The sequence below is a fragment of the Eulemur rufifrons genome, chromosome 11 (genome assembly GCF_041146395.1).
Source record: "Eulemur rufifrons isolate Redbay chromosome 11, OSU_ERuf_1, whole genome shotgun sequence".
Lineage (NCBI taxonomy): Eukaryota > Metazoa > Chordata > Mammalia > Primates > Lemuridae > Eulemur > Eulemur rufifrons.
In genome coordinates this window covers 9,593,362-9,612,030 of record NC_090993.1, presented here as the reverse complement: position 1 = coordinate 9,612,030, position 18,669 = coordinate 9,593,362, and the positions used below count along the sequence as shown (strand labels likewise).

The 18,669-nt window shown below is 38.8% G+C and overlaps 1 protein-coding gene across 1 annotated transcript; it reads right to left on the bottom strand.

The window, feature by feature from the left end:
- Window positions 1-6,337: 6,337 nt before the first annotated feature.
- GGPS1 (geranylgeranyl diphosphate synthase 1) lies at window positions 6,338-18,337 on the bottom strand. Its single transcript, XM_069484701.1, has 4 exons — window positions 18,155-18,337; window positions 11,555-11,647; window positions 7,717-7,787; window positions 6,338-7,480 (listed from the first exon to the last, which is right to left on the bottom strand). The coding sequence occupies exons 2-4, from the start codon at window positions 11,622-11,624 to the stop codon at window positions 6,719-6,721; spliced, it is 903 nt and encodes a 300-aa protein (XP_069340802.1). The 5' UTR covers window positions 11,625-11,647; window positions 18,155-18,337; the 3' UTR covers window positions 6,338-6,718.
- Between the last annotated feature and the right edge of the window lie 332 nt (window positions 18,338-18,669).

The window sequence follows — 18,669 nt, the reverse complement described above, 5'->3', positions numbered from 1 at the left end:
TAACTCTCCTTCGCCATACAACCTGACACATTCATAGGCTCTGGGGATTAGAACGTGGACATCTTGCTGGTGGGGGCGGATCACACATGGTTCTACTGAGCCTGTTGAATCCCTTGTCAGCACGACCCCTTCTCTGCACACTCTTAGCCAAGGCTTTATCTCCACTGCTTTCACCAATCAGTAGTCTGTTCTCTGTATCCAGAATTTTTTTTTTTGGAATTTGTCATTCAATAACATGGATCGTTGTTACCCCTTCCCATCATTCTCAATGTATTTTGATATATTAAACTTTTAATTTTTATTATTTTTTGAGACAGGGTCTCACTCTATTGCCTGGGGTAGAGTGCAGTGGCACCATGATGCTCACTGCAACCTCCAACTCCTGGGCTCAAGTGATCCTCCTTCCTCAGCCTCCTGAGTACCTAATATCTTGGAGTATAGGTACACACCATCATGCTCGGCTAAATTTTTTGTAAAGATGGGGTCTCACTATTGCCCAGGCTGGTCTCTGGCCTCAAGCAATCCTCCTGCCTAGGCTTCCCAAAATGCTAGGATTCTAGTCATGAGGCATGGTGCCCGGCCCCCTTTTATTCCTTTCCTTTCCTTTCAATAGTCTCTCAAGAGGGAGAAAAGACAAACGTATGTGCTCAGTCCAGCATCTTGAAGAGCATCAACATTCTTCCTCCTCCTCCGTCTTGCAAGGCTAGCAGAAAACTTATATCTCTGTTAGTGTCGGGGCCTCCTTACCTCTAAGTTACATCAGCGTCTGGATTTAAGAGGTGCCTGGGGGCATCTCATCTCTAGTTACCATAGAAGCCATAAATCGGTTTATTGTTAAAGCCGGCAGTGATCCTTTAAAGCCTGGCATCTCTCTGCTTCCCTGCCACAGGCAAGGATGGGGATTGTTGCAAAGTGGGAATGTCATTGTCTAGTCAGGCTAGGCTCCTGTCATCCCCTTCAAAGTCTTGCTAATTTCCTGAGAGTACTATCAACAATCTTGGGAACTGCTGACTTTTGTTCCTTCCCAGGAATCTCTCCTGTCTTTTTCTCTTTGTCCTTAAAGTCACTTCTTTTCTCTATGCCCCATTCCAGAACTCCTGGCTTTATCTCTTCAACAGAATCAGACTTTAGGAAAATTAAGCCAGAAAGGGAAATATCCTACAGAAACTTTTTTTTTTTTAGCCTTACAATTGTACAACTTCCTTTGGCAAGAAAGCACAAAATGGTCTGTGTACCTTTCTAGAACTAAGGATGGAAAAATAGAGGGAGAAGAACACAATTATCTCATAAAAAGTATTTTGTGGCTGGGTGCGGTGACCCATGCCTGTAATCCCAGCACTTTGGGAGGCCCAGGCAGGAGGATTGCTTGAAGCTGGGAATTTGATACCAGCCTGGGCAACATAGCAAGACCCCCATCTCTACAAAAAATTAAAAAAAAAATTAGCCCAGCGTTGTTGAGTGCACCTGTAGTCCCAGCTACTCAGGACGCTAAGGTAGGAAGATGGCTTGAGCCCAGGAGTTCAAGGTTACAGTGTACTATTTTGCTACCAAATACATACATTCATTCATTCATATATATTCATTGCCACCATATATATTCATACCCATCTATTTGTCTTTCTATACTTATGGTATACAAATAGTTTCGCTCTATTAAATCACCAAGTTGTAACTTATTCAATTCACATTGATGGACATTTGTTACTTTTTTTCCTATTATAGATAATGCTGCGATGAATATACTTTTATATGTATTTGTATACTTATGGGAGTATATCTTAAGAACATATTCCCTCCTCAAAATATAAAACATAAAGTTACCATATGACTCCGTAATTCCACTCCTAGTTATCTAAGAAAATTGAAAAAATATATCCATGTAAAAACTTGTACTTGAATGTTCAGAACAGCATTATTCATAATAGCCAAAAAATGGAAACAATCCAAATGTCCATCAGCTGATGAATGGATAAACAACATATAGTATGTTCATACAATGGACTATCATACAGCCACAAAAAGGAATGAAATACTGACACAGCATGGCTGAACCTTGTCAACACTGTACTGAGAGAAGGCAGTCACAAAAGGGCACATGTTATTTGATTGCGTTTATATATGATACCTAGAATAGGCAAATCCTTAGAGATAGAAAGTTAGTGGCTGCCTAGGGCAAGGAGTTAGGGGTCGAGTAGGGGGAATGGAGAGGGACTGCTAATGGGAATGGAATTTTCTTTTAGCAGAAGAAAAAATGTTCTAAAATTAGATTGTGATGATGGTTGCATATTCCTATGAATATAACACCCACTGAATTGTATACTTTAAAAGGGTGAATTGGGCCAGGCGCATTAGCTCATGTCTATAATCCTAGCACTTTGGGAGGCTGAGGTAGGAGGACTGCTTGAGGCCAGGAGTTTGAGACCAGTGTGGGCAACATAGGGAGAACCCCTCCCAACAAAAAAAAAAAAAATTAGCTGGAGGGGTGATGTGCACCTGTTCTGCCAGCCTCATAGGAGGCTAAGTCAGGAAGATCTCTTGAGCCCGGGTGTTTGAGGTTGCAGTGAGCTGTCATGACGCCATTGCACTCTAGCCTGGGCAACAACAACAAAAATTTTGAAGCTGGAGGTGGTTGTACATACCTGTAGTCTCAGATATTATGGAGGCTGAGGTGGGAGAATCACTTGAGCTCAGAAGTTTGAGACCAGCCTGGGCAACCATAGTGAGACTCTGTTTCTCAAAAAAAAAAAAAAACCCAAAACCAAACAAACAAAAAAACCCAAAAAACCAAAAAAACCCCCTTATCACTACTGCACTTGACTAGTCTTTAAAAGAAAAAAAGGATTTTTGATCAGAGATATACAAAATAAGAGCAAATAGTTAATATTAATCTGGAAGTTGTGTGCAAGATGGGCTGAAAGAAGAGAAGAGCTCTAAGAAAATAAGTCAGGCAATATTAATTATCCATATATTCCATGATGATATTCTAAGCCAGTAGGAAATTAGTACTGTGATCTTTGGCTTCTTGCAGCAGTCACCAGCCAAATGATATTCCTATCTGAGCCATGATGTGACACAGGAAACAGTATCAAATTCTTCCAATTTCCTCATTAAATTGATAATCAGAGGCAGCTTGTAATTTCAATAAATGGAGAATTTCTCCCCATATTTGTGACATTCTTCATGGTGCGGAATTCTCACTTGCTTTCCTCTGAACTATCAGCATTTATATTCAGACTTTTTTCTAAGCTTTATTATACTCTCTGAAATTTTATATATCTTATCTTTAGTACTAATTCATTTATTAAAAGGAATAATTTTATTTTGGTTCAATTCACAGAGCTTTTAAAACCTTAATTGGCCAAGTTTCAAGATTCAATAAATTGAACAAACTTAAAAAAATTATACTTTCACTTTTGTTATCAAACCACAATGCATTTTCATAAAATTTATTAGAAAATCTATTAGTCTCTTTAAATTACTACTTTGTTTCAAATGGCAATTTGTTTCAATAACCTTCTGCTTCATTTTCAATTTCCTTGACTTGGTTTTCTATGTCCAATTCTTTTTGCTTAACTGACTTAATCTGTCAGCTTCAATAAACCATTGCTTCCTTATAAATTACTGACATCTCTGTTAGAATATCATTTATTAAAGCTAAATCTCTTTAAAACTTTTTTAGTCTTCAAATGTAGTCAATTGTAAAATGACTATTCTCATTTTACAATTTCTTTTAAGTGACTTTACAAGCTTTGGCGAGATTTACAAATTACTTTTCAGCTTATCATTAGTATTACTACACCCACTGAGGTCTAAATATGTCCATTACTCACTATATGAACTCTGAGATCTTCTGCTACATTATTTTTCTTTATGTACAGGGATAAATATAATTCAAAGATAATAAATTGGGCATTCCCCTAAAGCACAGAGTGCTTTATAAAGAATGTGTATGACAAGGCAAATGTTTCCCAGATAGCTCTGTAACAGGATACTCATTAATCAAGGGTCATGAATCATTCTCACAATTTGAACTATTGGGTTAATATTGAAATTTATATTACTAATAGTATTCCTTATTGTATTTACTATTTACCAACCAGTACAGAGTATAGAAAAACTAAGCTATTATACTGTACAGTCCTATGTATTCAATAACATAAATATTACAAAATTAATGAAAGGACCAGAAGGCGTAACTGTGAGAAAGATGGATTGGAGTGGGGAGAGATTATAGGAAAGAAACTCTGATTACAATAAACCAGTGCTTTCCAAACCTTTAAAGGCATTTACGTGTGCATCAAGAATGGGAGGCAGTGCCAAGTGCTTTGATCTCTATTACAGGTCAGTAAACTCTTCAGGAAAACATATAAAGCATCCAGCACCCAACGGATACTTCATAAATATACATTTCCGTCCTCTTGGTACACTGATTTAAAAAAAAAAAAAAAAAAAAAAGCCAGTGGAGCAATCTTGAGATATCAAGACGGGAAGATGGGATAGAACAAGGCCTTCGATAGAAAGGAAGGGAATCAAGAACATGAGAACTACTTTGGCCTAGGGCAGAACGAACAACCTTTCTTGACATAAAAGGCAGATTACTTCAAGACAGACCTAAAGTAAAGGTGAGGAAAGCTTGGAGAGTTTACATTTAATGGGAGAAGACTGGAAGAGAAGCAGGGGACATTAGACTGACAAGTTTTAAATCTCCACTAGGAAAGGAAGATTAGATGCAAAACAAAGGGGTTACTGAGGCTGCAATGCGTAAACTTAAAATGGCTACCACAGCAGTTCTCAGCAACATGGCAGGAGCAAAGAATGTAGATGGTTAGATTCATCCAGGATTGGGGACTGGCTGGATGACAGTGGCCAGGGAAAGGAGAAAAGTGATCTGAGAACGAATGCTCTCGAAGTCTCCCTGAAGTGAACCACTAATAGTGTATAGGTTACATAGGGAAGGAAGTAAAGTAGGAAGAAGTTTACAGAGAGGAATGAAGAACTGATGATTTTAAGATCTTGCTAAGGTTAGAAAGTGATTTATGGCAACATAACTGGCATTCATTCTTGTGTATTAACAGTTATGACAATAGATCAAGTGAAAAGGACAGAGTTTTGATTATTTGATAGATAAAATGATTCTCTGTTAAAAATCTCCATTTCAATGCCAAGCATTGTTGTCATTGACAAAGGCAGGATAAAAATGACAAAAGAATCAAAATTGATTTGATTAGGCAAGGAATAAATCTAGGTAAGCAATTTTTATACTTAAAAGTAGATACTTTGTTTACACAGCATTAGATTTTTAGAATCATGTTTTTTAAAAAAATTATGGTTTTATAAAGTTTAAATTTCCTTACTGTAGCACAATTACCCATGATTTTAAGAAGTTCCCTCATCACTGTTAAAATGGAAGATCTAAATTATTTTAGTAGTTAGTAAAGTCACTAACTTTTCAATATGATTTAGGTTGAATGCTTGAGTGAGAATTTCTCATACAATTATAGGTGATTAGATCCTATCAAACCAGTTAAGCAAAACATAATGTCTCTAAGGAAAACAAAAACTTTCATTTTAGGATGTCAGCAACTGTAATACTGAAATTAGGTTTTTTGCCCCCTACTTCTTGGACCACAGATGGCTCCAGTGGCTTGGGTCTGGAACTTACACAAAAGGCAGAGCAGGGTCAGGGTTAAGGCACGAAAAAATTACTTAGTGCTTGATAGTAAGCCTTTGGCTACTTTTCAGTCAGGCACTTTCTCTCAGGTTAACCCTTCTGTTTCCTTTAAAGATGCCTACTCCCTTTCCATTCAAGCATCTGTTGCCTTCGAGGGTGGTAGTGATCTGGGTGGGAAGGAAAAGGGCATTTTCTGCTTTTGTATTTGAGGTAAGCAAACAGCCCTTTTAAGATTTTCACTACCAGTGATGGGGAAATGTAATAAGGTTCAAATGCTCCCTCCTATACTACTTATTCCATACATCCTTTTCCCTTCCCAATTGGAAAGACAATGCTGTACCCAGATACTAATCAGTTTGGGGCACACAAATGTTACATTACAAGCGGGGAAAAGAATTCAGACTAGTACGTGAATTTCATTACAGCAGAACTCCTTGGTCAAAAAGCAGAATTTGTGAGGAAGAGAGGAAGGAAAACAGGAAAGAGGTAAGAAAAAGGACCAGAGTGCTTACTGTTCATCACTATCAGCCTTTTCATGGAAGATTTTAAGGGGAGTTTTCAGGGAGGATACTGAGATATTCTTAGCATCAGCATTTAGGAAAAAAGAGGAGCTTTGTGGTCTTTGGGCCACAAAGCTAGCTGAAGGAAAATAGCTTGGAACTGGAATACATGAATAGGGAACTGCTCATACAGTACTGTTAGGAAGTATCTGGATAAAAATTCCTGGAGGCTGAAGTCTTTTTTATTGACAGAATCAACAGCACATTTGTAGGGCAGAGATGGTCACAATATCCTGCCACAGCAATTTCTGACATTCAAATTAGACCTATATAAATGTGGCTCCTTTTAATTTCTTCAATATGTATTATGATTATCTGTACAGATGGGTTTCTAAATCGAAACAAATTCACATCTCCCCTATAGTTTTTTTGGAGAACAGCTTGGACCAAATTTTTAAAAAGGTGATAGGCTAAAAGACTAAAAGATAAGGGGGAAAAAAAAAAAAAAACACTAAAGCTATCAGGACCAGTCAAGAATAACTTAATATTATTCATCTTCTTCTTTAAACATCTTACTTAAGTGCTCTATTAGGGCTACCAGTTCAGGATTCCCACCGCGTGCATCAATTTGTTTGTAGGCTTTAGATTCGAGCTCTTTAAGAGTTTTCCGAGTGTATTCAAAGGAACCTACATCTTCAAGATAATGTACACAGTATTTTTTAATATCTATGTTTTCTGTTCTCTGGCGCAAGATATTCTGCACCTGGGTGCTTTCAGGCCTCGACCAAATAGCATGAATAGTGGGAAATGAGAACTTTCCCTCTGTTAAGTCTTCACAAAAACTTTTGTTTTCGCTATATTCTTTGGAGTGTAGGTTAGCATAATCATCCCTAATTTGGAAAAAGAGCCCAAGTGTATTAAGCAGCGGCTTTAAATCTTCTTTGTAATCAGAGAACAACTGCATGAGACCTACTGCTAATCCAAACAGTCCACCTGTCTTTTGCAGCACCATAGCTTTGTATTCTTCCTCAGTGGGACAAGTGTAATTATCCCTCCAGTAAATATCTAGGCCTTGTCCCTGATGGAGTTCCAAAAGTTGGCGGGTGAAAAGCTTTACTGCATCTGGGTGATCAAGGGTTAAGACTTTCTCTAAGCCAAGAAAATACACATAATTGGCAGAATTGATGACAGACGGAATTCCATAGATGCTGTGTGCCACTGGAAAGCCACGTCGGAGTTTTGAGTTGTCTTCGATATCGTCAATGAGTAAGCTGGCGTTATGCAACATTTCTGTCACTTCAATGATAATCTAATAAAAAAGAATGGAAAATTTCACTTTATGAGAACTATTCAAAAGAGCTGTACAGTAACAGATCATGAAGGTCTCAGGTGTCTTAATTTTTACAACTCATAGTTATTTAGCAACCTCAATGTAAAATAATATATTGCACGGGCATTAAGTTCAATCAAGAAGTAGGAGTATTTTTATGCAACAGCTATTAATTTCTTGGGGATTAAGAATGAGATTAAGAATTGCTTAAATACCTGTAGCTTGTCTTCTGGAACTTTCAGCCAATGATTAAATGCCTGTGAAAGTTTGGTTCTCACTTGTTTACCTGCAATTTAAGAATAAAATCTGACAATAAAATGAATAGAAACTTCCTTCAAAATTGCCCAAACTTGGTAAATCCAGCCCCATCAATCCATTACCTGCTGCAGAGCTTGCCTTCCACTGCTCGACACCCCACCCTCAACACCTCTGAAATCCACAACCTTTTAAAATCAGGGCAGGTCTGAGATTCTAAAGCACTTCAGTGGCACGCTAGCCCACTTCTTTTACCCTAACTTGAATTGACAATTTTGGTGTTGGATAGGCTTTTTAGGCATTATGGCCTAACTTATTACCTTTTTTTAAAAAAGGAAGCTAGTCTAGTTAGTGGCAGTTAATTAGCAGTATATATTTTATAGAACTATAGGCATTTTTAATGAAATGTACTCTACTATTGAATTACCTCATAAAATTACCTCTTAAAATTATCTACCATTCCTTTAAATTAAGGTTCTAGAGACTGGGCAGCTCTGCTTCTTTCCTATCAAATATGAGACTACTGTACCCAGAAGTATTCCCTTTTAATATCCCTAGTTTAGTTAAAAGCTAATCTCTTTATTATGACTATTTTGCTTTTCTTTTTTGAGACAGGGTCTTGCTCTGTCACCCAGGCTGGAGTGCACTGGTGTCATCAGAGCTCACAGCAACCTCAAAATTCCTGGGCTCAAGTGATACTCCTGCCTCAACCTCCTGAGCAGCTGGGACTACAGGTATGCACCACCACACCTGGCTATTTTTTTTTTTTTTTTTTTTAATTTTTTGTAGAGACAGGGTCTTGCTATTGCCCAGGCTGGTCTCGAACTCCTGGCCTCAAGTGATCCTTTTGCTTTGGCTTCCCAAAGTGCTAGGATTACAGGTGTGAGCCACTGCGCCCGGCCAAGAGAGGTCTTTGGATAGAAGTTAACCACGAGTAGTAACTGTGGCCCAAATACAAAGCAATGATAGATGAAAACCACAAACAGTTCATTTAGTAAGAATGTTCTGAGCTTCCTGATAAATGAATGCATAGTAACATCCCAATTTCAGATTAGGTTTCAGGAAAATGGTTACATAAAAAGTTAAGTTTCAATTAACTAAAACACTATTTCCTAAGTCCTATATGTTTTCTCTGTACCAATCGTCCAAACAAATGAATCTACAAACTCTCATTACATATCCTAATGGGACAAAGTTGCACTTTCTATGAGAAAGGAAAAGAAGGCATCTCTCTTCTGCCTACTAATACTTAAGGTGCACGTGGTCTGGGTGGCAATTATATACTTGATATTCCTGATCTACTTTCCAGTTTGACAAAGGTTAGTCTGGGCTGTACTTACAAAGCACAATTGTGCAAACTAATCTGTTATCACTTAAAAAAAAATAACTTTTGAAGATGAAAACCACAGAGTCCCATTACATTTGGAGTCCCATTTTTTATTTCACTTCCAAATATTATATAGAAAACAGTAAAATAAATGGCTTAATTTTCGGTACTACAGGTTTTTAATGTTTTTTTCCCTCTGATGAGATTCTCGGATCTGGCCTGATACGTTTAAGTTCCCAAATCATTTCTAAGATTGAGGCTAATCACAGAGATCCCTCAAAATGAAAACAAACATTCCTCCTTCCTCTTTAAGACCCTAACATCATTGATTGTCTTTTTGCAGCCCCTTGTCCTCCACTCCCAACTTCATCCTCCTCTCCCTAACTACAAGGCTATAGGGACTTACACTAGGGCAAATAAACAAACAAATCAAAGTCATTCTCTTCACTGGTTTCAGAAAATCCTGATATCATTATTACTGTAATATTTTATAAGCAAGAGTAATTTTATAACAGTACAAATGATCTGGCCCACCTTTACGTTATTTTAGTAACTCTGAAGCTTTCTGTAAAAAACAGGAGTGTGATACATATTGCAATGTCCTATTTTTTTAGGAAAATCTCTGAGGTTGTATTCACCATGGATCAAGAACATATTTGATAAATAAGGTTAGGTACCAATTGAGAATTTTAAATGTTATCTAATGGCTTAGAACATTACTTCCAGGTAATGAGAACTTTAAAGAAAGTTACAGAAGTTCATTGCATAGGTAAGCATTGCGGTTAAAATCTGACTACAGGCAGTCCTTGCTCTGCATGTAGTGGAGTGGGAAACACTCAGGAGACACTTGTTAGACTCCTCAGCATTCTGATAACTGGCTTATTTTACGGCAGTCCAGTTCTAGCCAACATTTGCCAATTTGTTACAAAAGAAGTCCAACAATAGCTGGTGGGTAGAATGAAGGAAAACAGTGCCATGTTTCTCACTAGGAGATCCTGAAATAAGTGAAGTTACTAAATGCTGAACAGATGTCACTCAGTAACAGTCTCTCGGCTTTTTCTTAAACAGCGGGCAACTTTCCCTTTGAATTCTCCATTTCTGTCTTCCCTGCACTCTTTTGCAGCATTGATATTAGCAGGTGAGTCTCCAGTAGGGTCTGCCAGAATAGAAATGACACTAATCATGATGGTTTTCAAGGTGTAGCTCAGGAGCTGGCACTCTTTTGACTTTTGATAACTGTATTTATCCTTCTCAGGCTCATGAAGAATCGAAATGGACATATTACCACTGAGGTAAGCACCATAAATAGAAATAAAAACATGTCTATTATGATTGAATTGAGAGCATCACTAGGGTATAGTTTAGCCACATTATGGGCTAAACAAGTTTTTATAGTTGTCAAAGAATTTACTACCTTTTATATTATTTCCATAAGAAAAGTATTCTACATTTCAAGTAACTGGTTTATAAATGAATTTTTATTACAAGAACCCTCATTTATTATATTCATGAGTTTTTACTCATTATCATTTCCCAAAGTTTAAAAAAAAAACCAAAATAAAACAAAAACATACATGTACATGTGATTAGGCAAGTGTCAAGGCAGGAAGTCACGTCCAGGTGACACACCCTCATACAGGAATAATGTGAGCTATGCTTCCACATCCTGTGATTTAAATGCATTAAAATTTGGCTCTCAAAGAACTAGTAATGTAAGAAACACAGCATGTGTATGAGATACTGGAAAACATGGACATGGAAGGGAAAACTTGAATAGAAGGTAAATGAAGTTTTCTGTTGTTACACAAATTTGCATAACTTCCCCTAACATTTAAACTGTGGGAAATTCAAATGTGTGACATCCATAAAAAATAAAACTTCCAATGAAATACCAAAATTAAAAAAAACGTTTCTTTTAGAGACAGGGTCTCACTATGTTGCCAAGGCTGGTCTCAAACTCCCGGCCTCGGTGATCCCCCTACTTTAGTCTCCCAAGTTGTTGGGTTTGCAGGCAGGAGCCACTGTGACCAGCCCCAGAATGTTTTAAGTATTTTTATTTTTCTAAGGAATGTTATATAATTGGATATTTTTAAAAGAGTGTCTTAAAAAATTACCCTTTTTTTTTTTTTTTTTAAAAGAGATGGGGTCTCATTATGTTGCCCATGCTGGAGCGCAGTAGCTGTTCACAGGTGTGATCACAGTGCACTACAGCCTTAAACTCCTGGGCTCAAGCCAGCCTCCTGCCTTAGCCTCCTGAGCAGCTGGTACTACAGGCATGCACCACTGCACTTGGCAAAAATCACCTTTTAAGAGACAAAAATTATGAAGTTCTGTTTATAATTTTTCTCATATGCATCACCTTAAGTAGGAAATCTCAAGAGCTAGCATGTCTAACTTTTTTCCTTTGCTAACATTTGAATGACCACTACCATATGAAAACTAACCTATATGTGGATTGATTGAACTGTTACCTGGTAACTGAAGTAAATATTTATAGGGTTCTAGAAGAATTCTTTGGACTGTTTCTTGAGTCTTCTCCATTGTTTTTAAATTTGAAAGCTTATCTGTCAAAAAGAAGAAAGATAAAAAAGATCTCATGAACCTAATTATCTTTGAGTTCAAACTGCAAAAGAATTTGTATCTCAAGGTGTATTTGGAAAGGTAGACTTTCAGTTTGGTTTAAAAAGAAAATTCTACAAGCACGAAGCCTTGAAAACATTATGTTAAGTGAAAGAAGCCAGTCACGAAAGACTCCATATCATATTATTCCATTTATACGAAATGTTCAGAATAGGCCAATCTATAGAGGCAGAAAGTAGATTAGTGGTTGCTAGCACGGGGGGAAACAGGGATTGACTGCTAATGAGTACAGGGTTTCTTTCTGGTGGATCAAAATGTTATAAAATTAAATTGTGGTGATGGTTGCACAACCCTGTAAATATACTGAGAACTACTGAACTGTACAATTTAAATGGGTGGTATTAAATTACATCTCAACTTTTTTGAAAAAAAAAAAAAAAAAAAAAATTCTTCATTCACTTGATTATTACAGTGGTCAAACTGTATACTTGGTTTTTAATCGGTTTTCTTAGTTACATAACTTATATCAAACCATTCCTTTTTATTTTTTCAGAGAGAGGACTGGCCCTGTCACCGAGGCTGAAGTGCAGTGGTGTGGTCACAGCTCACTGCGGCCTCAAACTCCTGGGCTCATGCGATCCTTCTGCCTCAGCCTCCCAGGTGGCTGGGACAAGTGTGCACCACTGAACCCAGCATAAGCCTTTCCTATTTTATCACCCATAAAAGGCTTCATTTGTTGACAGCAAATAAATGTCAAATCCATAGAATTAGACAGATACCTTTATATTTAACTGATTAAATTAGTAAACATATTCTTTGTTTCTATGAGCATTAAGATGGGGATGTTTTATATATTTAAAATTTAAAGAGATCCCCCCTCCACTTGGTATTTTCTATATAATTAATCCATTTCAGAGATTTTGACTAAAGACATGCCTTAACTTGAATGCAATTATTTTATTAAAAATATTCCTGGGCAGTACCTTATTATTCTGAATTTCACATTTATTTTAATATTTCCTAGAGTATCACTTGTGGTCATCCTAGGGTCTTCCTTTACTGTTGAATCTCTACTGTTTCTTTGTAAATTTGTTTCTATTTTACTTGTTCTCATATTAGGACTCTTTTTTTTCCTAATTGCTCCAGCATCTTTGGCATATTTTAGGAGGTTTATCATTTTTGTCCTATTTTTTGTCTTTTTTTTTTAGAGATAAGGTCTCGCTCTGTCACCTAGGCTCGTATGCAGTGGCATGATCATAGCTCATTGCAGCCTTGAATTCCTGGGCTCAAGCCATCCTCTGTCCTTAGCTGCCCGAGTAACTGGGACTATAAGCATGTGCTACCACACCCAGCTAATTTTTTTCATTTTTTGGAGACAAGGTCTCCCTGTGTTGCCTAGGCTGGTCTCTGATCTCTGGCCTCTGATCTCTGGTCTCTGGCTGGTCCTCCCATCTCAGCCTCCTGAGTTGCTGGGATTACAGGCATGAGCCACTGTACCTGGCTCTTTTGCTTCTTGGGACTATGATTTGGTCTCTGGGATCATGAGCCCTCTCCTAACCAATTATCTGGCTTCATAACACAAGGCTAAACATAACATGACATCTAATGGCAGTTCATGATCAGTGCTATTCAAAGAGTTGCACATTACTGAATTTTTTTTTTTTTTTTTTGAGACAGAGTCTCACTCTGTTGCCCGGGCTCGAGTGAGTGCCGTGGCGTCAGCCTAGCTCACAGCAACCTCAAACTCCTGGGCTTAAGCGATCCTACTGCCTCAGCCTCCCGAGTAGCTGGGACTACAGGCATGCGCCACCATGCCCGGCTAATTTTTTGTGTATATATATTTTAGTTGTCCATATAATTTCTATTTTTAGTAGAGACGGGGTCTCGCTCTTGCTCAGGCTGGTCTCCAACTCCTGACCTCGAGCGATCCACCCGCCTCGGCCTCCCAGAGTGCTAGGATTACAGGCGTGAGCCACCGCGCCCGGCCTATTACTGAATTTTTTAACTGGCACCTTAGAAAGTTCTTTTTTAGTATGCTAGAAGATAACAAAGCACAAGAACATATTTGGTGGAGAGTCACTTTTTTTTTCTTGAGACAGGGTCTTGCTCTGTTGCCCAGGCTTGAATGCAGTGGTGTCATCATAGCTCACCAAAGCCTAAAACTGTTGGGCTCAAGGGATCCTCCTGCCTCAGCCTCCCAAGTAGCTGAAACTGCAGGTGTGTACCACCACACCCCATTAATTTTTCTATTTTTTGTAGAGATAGGGTTTTGCTACCTGCTCAGGCTGGTCTCGAACTCCTGGGCTCAAGTGGTCCAACTGCCTCAGCTTCCCAAAGTGCTAGGATTATAGGTGTGAGCCACTGTGCCGAGCGGGCCACTGCCTTGGAATAAAGAAAATGAAGTTGAATTCATATATTCTGTATTATCCTGATTGCTCAAAGGTCTTTTTCTGATTCACTGAGTCTGGGCAGGCAACTAGGAATATCCATTTCTAATATGCATCTTGTATGATTCTGATGCAGTCACTTGAGAAAGTGTTAGGGAGAACTGGAAATGAGTTGCTTGCATTGTATGACACCACAGCATAACTAAGGGAGTGGGTGCTGATGTTTTTTATTTACTGTAATGCTGAGGATGCGTTTCTCAATTTCCAAATTTGCCCTAGTAACTTCATAAATGTTAACTACTAAAACTCATCTTTTACAGCCCAATCATCTGAGACTATGATCTCATCATCTATACTCCCAGGGTTTAGGCAGTTCTAGTACTAGTACTGTTACTCCTTGCTGGCATTAAATTAAAAAATGCAAAATATACTTAGGAAAGCAGAATCTGATGTTTAATGCACAAAATACAGGACTTTTTGCATATATTTCAGCAAATGGAACATAATGGTTGATGCACACGCAGCTAAGCAAATCTGAAGATCTTGAGTAAATAGTGCACAAAGTGCCACACAAGTGAAACAATTTCCAAAATCTTGCACCCGTATGTGCACTATTCACAATAGCAAAGATATGGAATCTAAGTGTCTATCAACGGATGACTGGATAAAGAAAATGTGGTAAATACACACGATGGAATACTACTCAGCTATAAAAAAGAATGAAATCAAGTCTTCTGCAGCACACGGATAGAACTGGAGGCCATTATCTTCAGTGAAACAAGTCGGATACAGAAAGACAAATACCACATGTTCTCACTTATAAGGAGGAGCTTATGGATATAGAATGTGGAGTGATAGATGACGTACACTTGGAAGGGTGAGCGGGTGGATGATGAGAGATTACTTAGATACAACGTACGTTATTTGAGTGCCAGATACCCTAAAAGCCCTGACTTCACCATTCTACAATCTATGCATGTAACAAAATCACATATCCCATAAATTCACACCCCTCCCATCTAATTATTAATGCTGGCATTCTACTTTAGCACTGAGACTACACCTATTGACAATTAGGTATTTGATGTCCCTGTTTTGTAGTAGGCAATCAATACAAGGGTAAAAAGGTTTGAACCACATTGTCATGTACTTTTTTTCTTGCTATGGAATGAGATGTATAATATAGCAACAGGAGGAAGGAATGAAACTTCTACATTAACTATACATTGCCAGGCACGTGGTAGGCACATGATAAAGGAGGGCTGAAGCTAATGACACACATATTACCATCAACTGTGCAAGTGCTTTGATGCTTCCGCATAGTATAAACCATCTCATGGGTCAGGGAAACCTTTGGAATATGATGAAACCTATGATCTTCTAAAAAAAAAAAAAAAAATCTGCATATATGTAAATATGCCCTCACACAAATACATGCACACCCACAAAAACCTACATGTAACTTCTCAGGGATGATATGGTCTCTTTCACATGTACCTCAGATTAAAAGCCCCAGCTACAGAGTATCTTCACTGTTTAATGCCAAACAAATATTCATGTTTGCGTGAAAACAGGCTAAGACATAAATTCCACTACCTTAACTCTTTATTGAACGCAGATTACAAATGGATATTAAAGCATGAATCTGGCACATAGTTCAGGTGGATCTTTAGGATTGAAAAGTATATTTTTTTCTAGCCTGTCCTAGATGATTATCTATGTGAACCAATCATAAAAAAAGTCAGCACTCCACCAAAGGAAATCATTTTAGGAAAATGAATTCAAAAAGAAACATTCCATATAGAAAATTTCCATGTCTACTTGGACTAGTAATTAATGTTAAATACATTATAAGGCAAAAACAGCTCATAAAATGTTTTGAAATAATAAAAATAACAATTTAGTAACCTATTACCTATACTGTTCGCTCTCTGATATAGGTTATCTTATTCTTAGAAATTAAAGAAAGAAAAGAGGATATAAAGTAGGGAAAATAATGGCTTAGGTAAAAGATTGAGTATCATTGAAGATAGAATTTTAAAAAATCTCACAAACACCATATGCACTCTCTAATACACTGGAACTAACTGATGGGCACACAAGTGCACAGAGAGAAGTAAAAGTCATTGGAAATCAAGCAGGGGGAAGGAGGGAGAAGAGGAGGGGCAAAAACCCACCTGATGGGTACAATGAACACTATTTGGGTTATGGGCAGATTTATTGCCCTGACTCAAGCCTTGTAACAAAGACATTTGTATCCCCTTTAATATTCTGAAACGATAATAAAAATCTCACATACTTTTTTATTTAAATCTTCTTAACTAGGTTGGGAGCAAAAATCATGTTTATATCTTTTTTAACAGCCTCCAAAACACATCTGACTTAACTTAAAAATCAATGAGACCCATTCTCAGAATTCTTTTTTGTGTCTGGATCACTAACAGGTGTACTTTTGCACAGAAGTCAGAGCTAACCTTTGTTTCAATTCTAGAACTTTATGGTTGATGTTATTTCTCAACTTAAAAGAATTATTCCGTTGCTCACTCAGAGAAGTTTAAGAATACTCAATTAACAAATAAGTCAATTAATGTTCCTTTCCCAGAGGATGTTTATATACAACTATTCTCAGCGGGAGGGAAAAAAAGGAACCTCAATTTTTCCAGGTATCAAAAACCAACCTGTCTTGTGTCTTCTTAAAAGTCTAAGAGATTCTATACACTGGCATGTGCTCTTCACTGCCTGCTTCTTTGTTTTTCTTTTTTTTTTACTCAAAGGACTCCCAATTTATCAGAGCTAGAAATTTCAACTATCATGTAGTAGCCGTAAATGTAGAGGCATATACTGTGTGTTACATGAACTGTACTATGTGGTGAATAACTACAGAACGCCGCAGTGAGAGTCTAAAACTACTCCTCCCTTTCAAAACTGAAAAAGTGCTGGAAGTTTGTTCAAAGAGTGGATAAATAAATATTAACACAAACAACATATTCTTTCCACCGTATGAATGAACTACTACTGTAGTAGCCTCCTGGTTGGGCTGTCTGCATTCGCCCCTCTAATCAATAGTCCTTCACTCTTCAGTAAGTAGTGACAGCGAAATTTAAATGTGGTCTTCTCCCTTCCAACTGAGAACCTTTCAAAGATATCTCATTTCTCTTCGGACAAGAACAAAACTCCTTAACAAAAAACCTATCAAGTTCAGCAACGTCCCTTATCTCTCCAGCCTCAGTTCTTGGAACTGGAGAAGCTCCCTTCTGACACAAGGCTTTCCAACATGTTACTTACTCTTTCTGCCTGGAGTGCCCTTTCCTTAGTTAACTCCTGCTAGCCCTTTAGTGCTCTGCTCGATCCTCACTTGCTCGGGAAAGTCTTCCCTTGCCTCCTTAACTGAAGCCAAATGTCTTACTTCATATTCTCCTATCACCATGTATTGCAGCACCATCGCTGCTGCAACTTCACATTCACTTGGGTGTCTGTTTTGTTTAACATCTGTCTGTCTGACCAGGCTCAGGTCTACGAAGGCAGAGGCCATACCGGTTGTTCCACATGGTGGGCGTTCAATACAAGTGAAGAAATGAAAGTACCTTCTAACGCACCACAGGACGAAACTACCGCACAAACAAACAAAAAGTGAAAATACCATGCAAAGTTTTTTTGCTTTTGTTTTTTTAAGAGAAGGGCCTGGTTTCAGAATTGCTAAATACAGACATACAAATGTTAAGCGCAGCTGTGACGCGCAGAGTAAATCCTTCCACTCAAACTCCGGGAGATGATGGAGTCTGAAGGAAACTAAGAGATACGGGCAGGGAATTTAATTAGTTTCGAGGCCGATTTTCAACAGCGCCTTGACAGAGAGCTTGCAATGTTTACTGGGCTAGCATAGAACCCGCAGAGTGAAGAACCGTGAGGCTCCTGCTTCCGCCCCACTGGGTCACCTCTTCCTTCTCCCTGTCTCAAGCAAGGGGATGGAAAATTCATACACAATCCGGTTCAGCATCCGGGTTCTCACCCTCCTTTCTTTCTTTCCTCTCGGCCCCGCCTTCCCGCCTCCCCCCGCCCTCCTTCCCATCCGGGTCCCCCCCAGCCGCCACCACCACCGCTCACGGTTCAATGATGATATCACGACTTTCACGCCGCCAGTCCAGGAGTCGCAGTACCCAGCATCAGCTTCTACTTTAGAGTTCACACTAAAGCGCCTCCGGATGCCTACATGAATCCCTCCCCCTACTTCACCACAGAACTCTCCGCCCTCCTCAGCCGCCAGCGACACCGCATTACTCGGTGCAAGAAAATGCGCCATCCCGGTCACACTGCGCAGGCGTCGTTGCCACCTCCCCCTCTGCTTTGGAGCCCCGCCCCCTTTCCCTCCCCTTTCTCGTCTCACGCAGGCGCGGGGCATTGCGGGTCTTGCAGTTCTCACTGGCGAGGGCTAGCGCATTGGCCCCAGAGGCTGGACTACATTTCCCGGTAAGCTTTGAGGCGTAACTTTCTGTTTCCATAGAACTGGGGGAAAATGGCGTCGTTGTTTGTATCCGGGGGCCAATAGGAACACGGTGTGGGCGGGTTCTAAAGAACCCTAACCAATCCGAGGTCGTCTGAGAGGCCATCCGGGAAAGAGG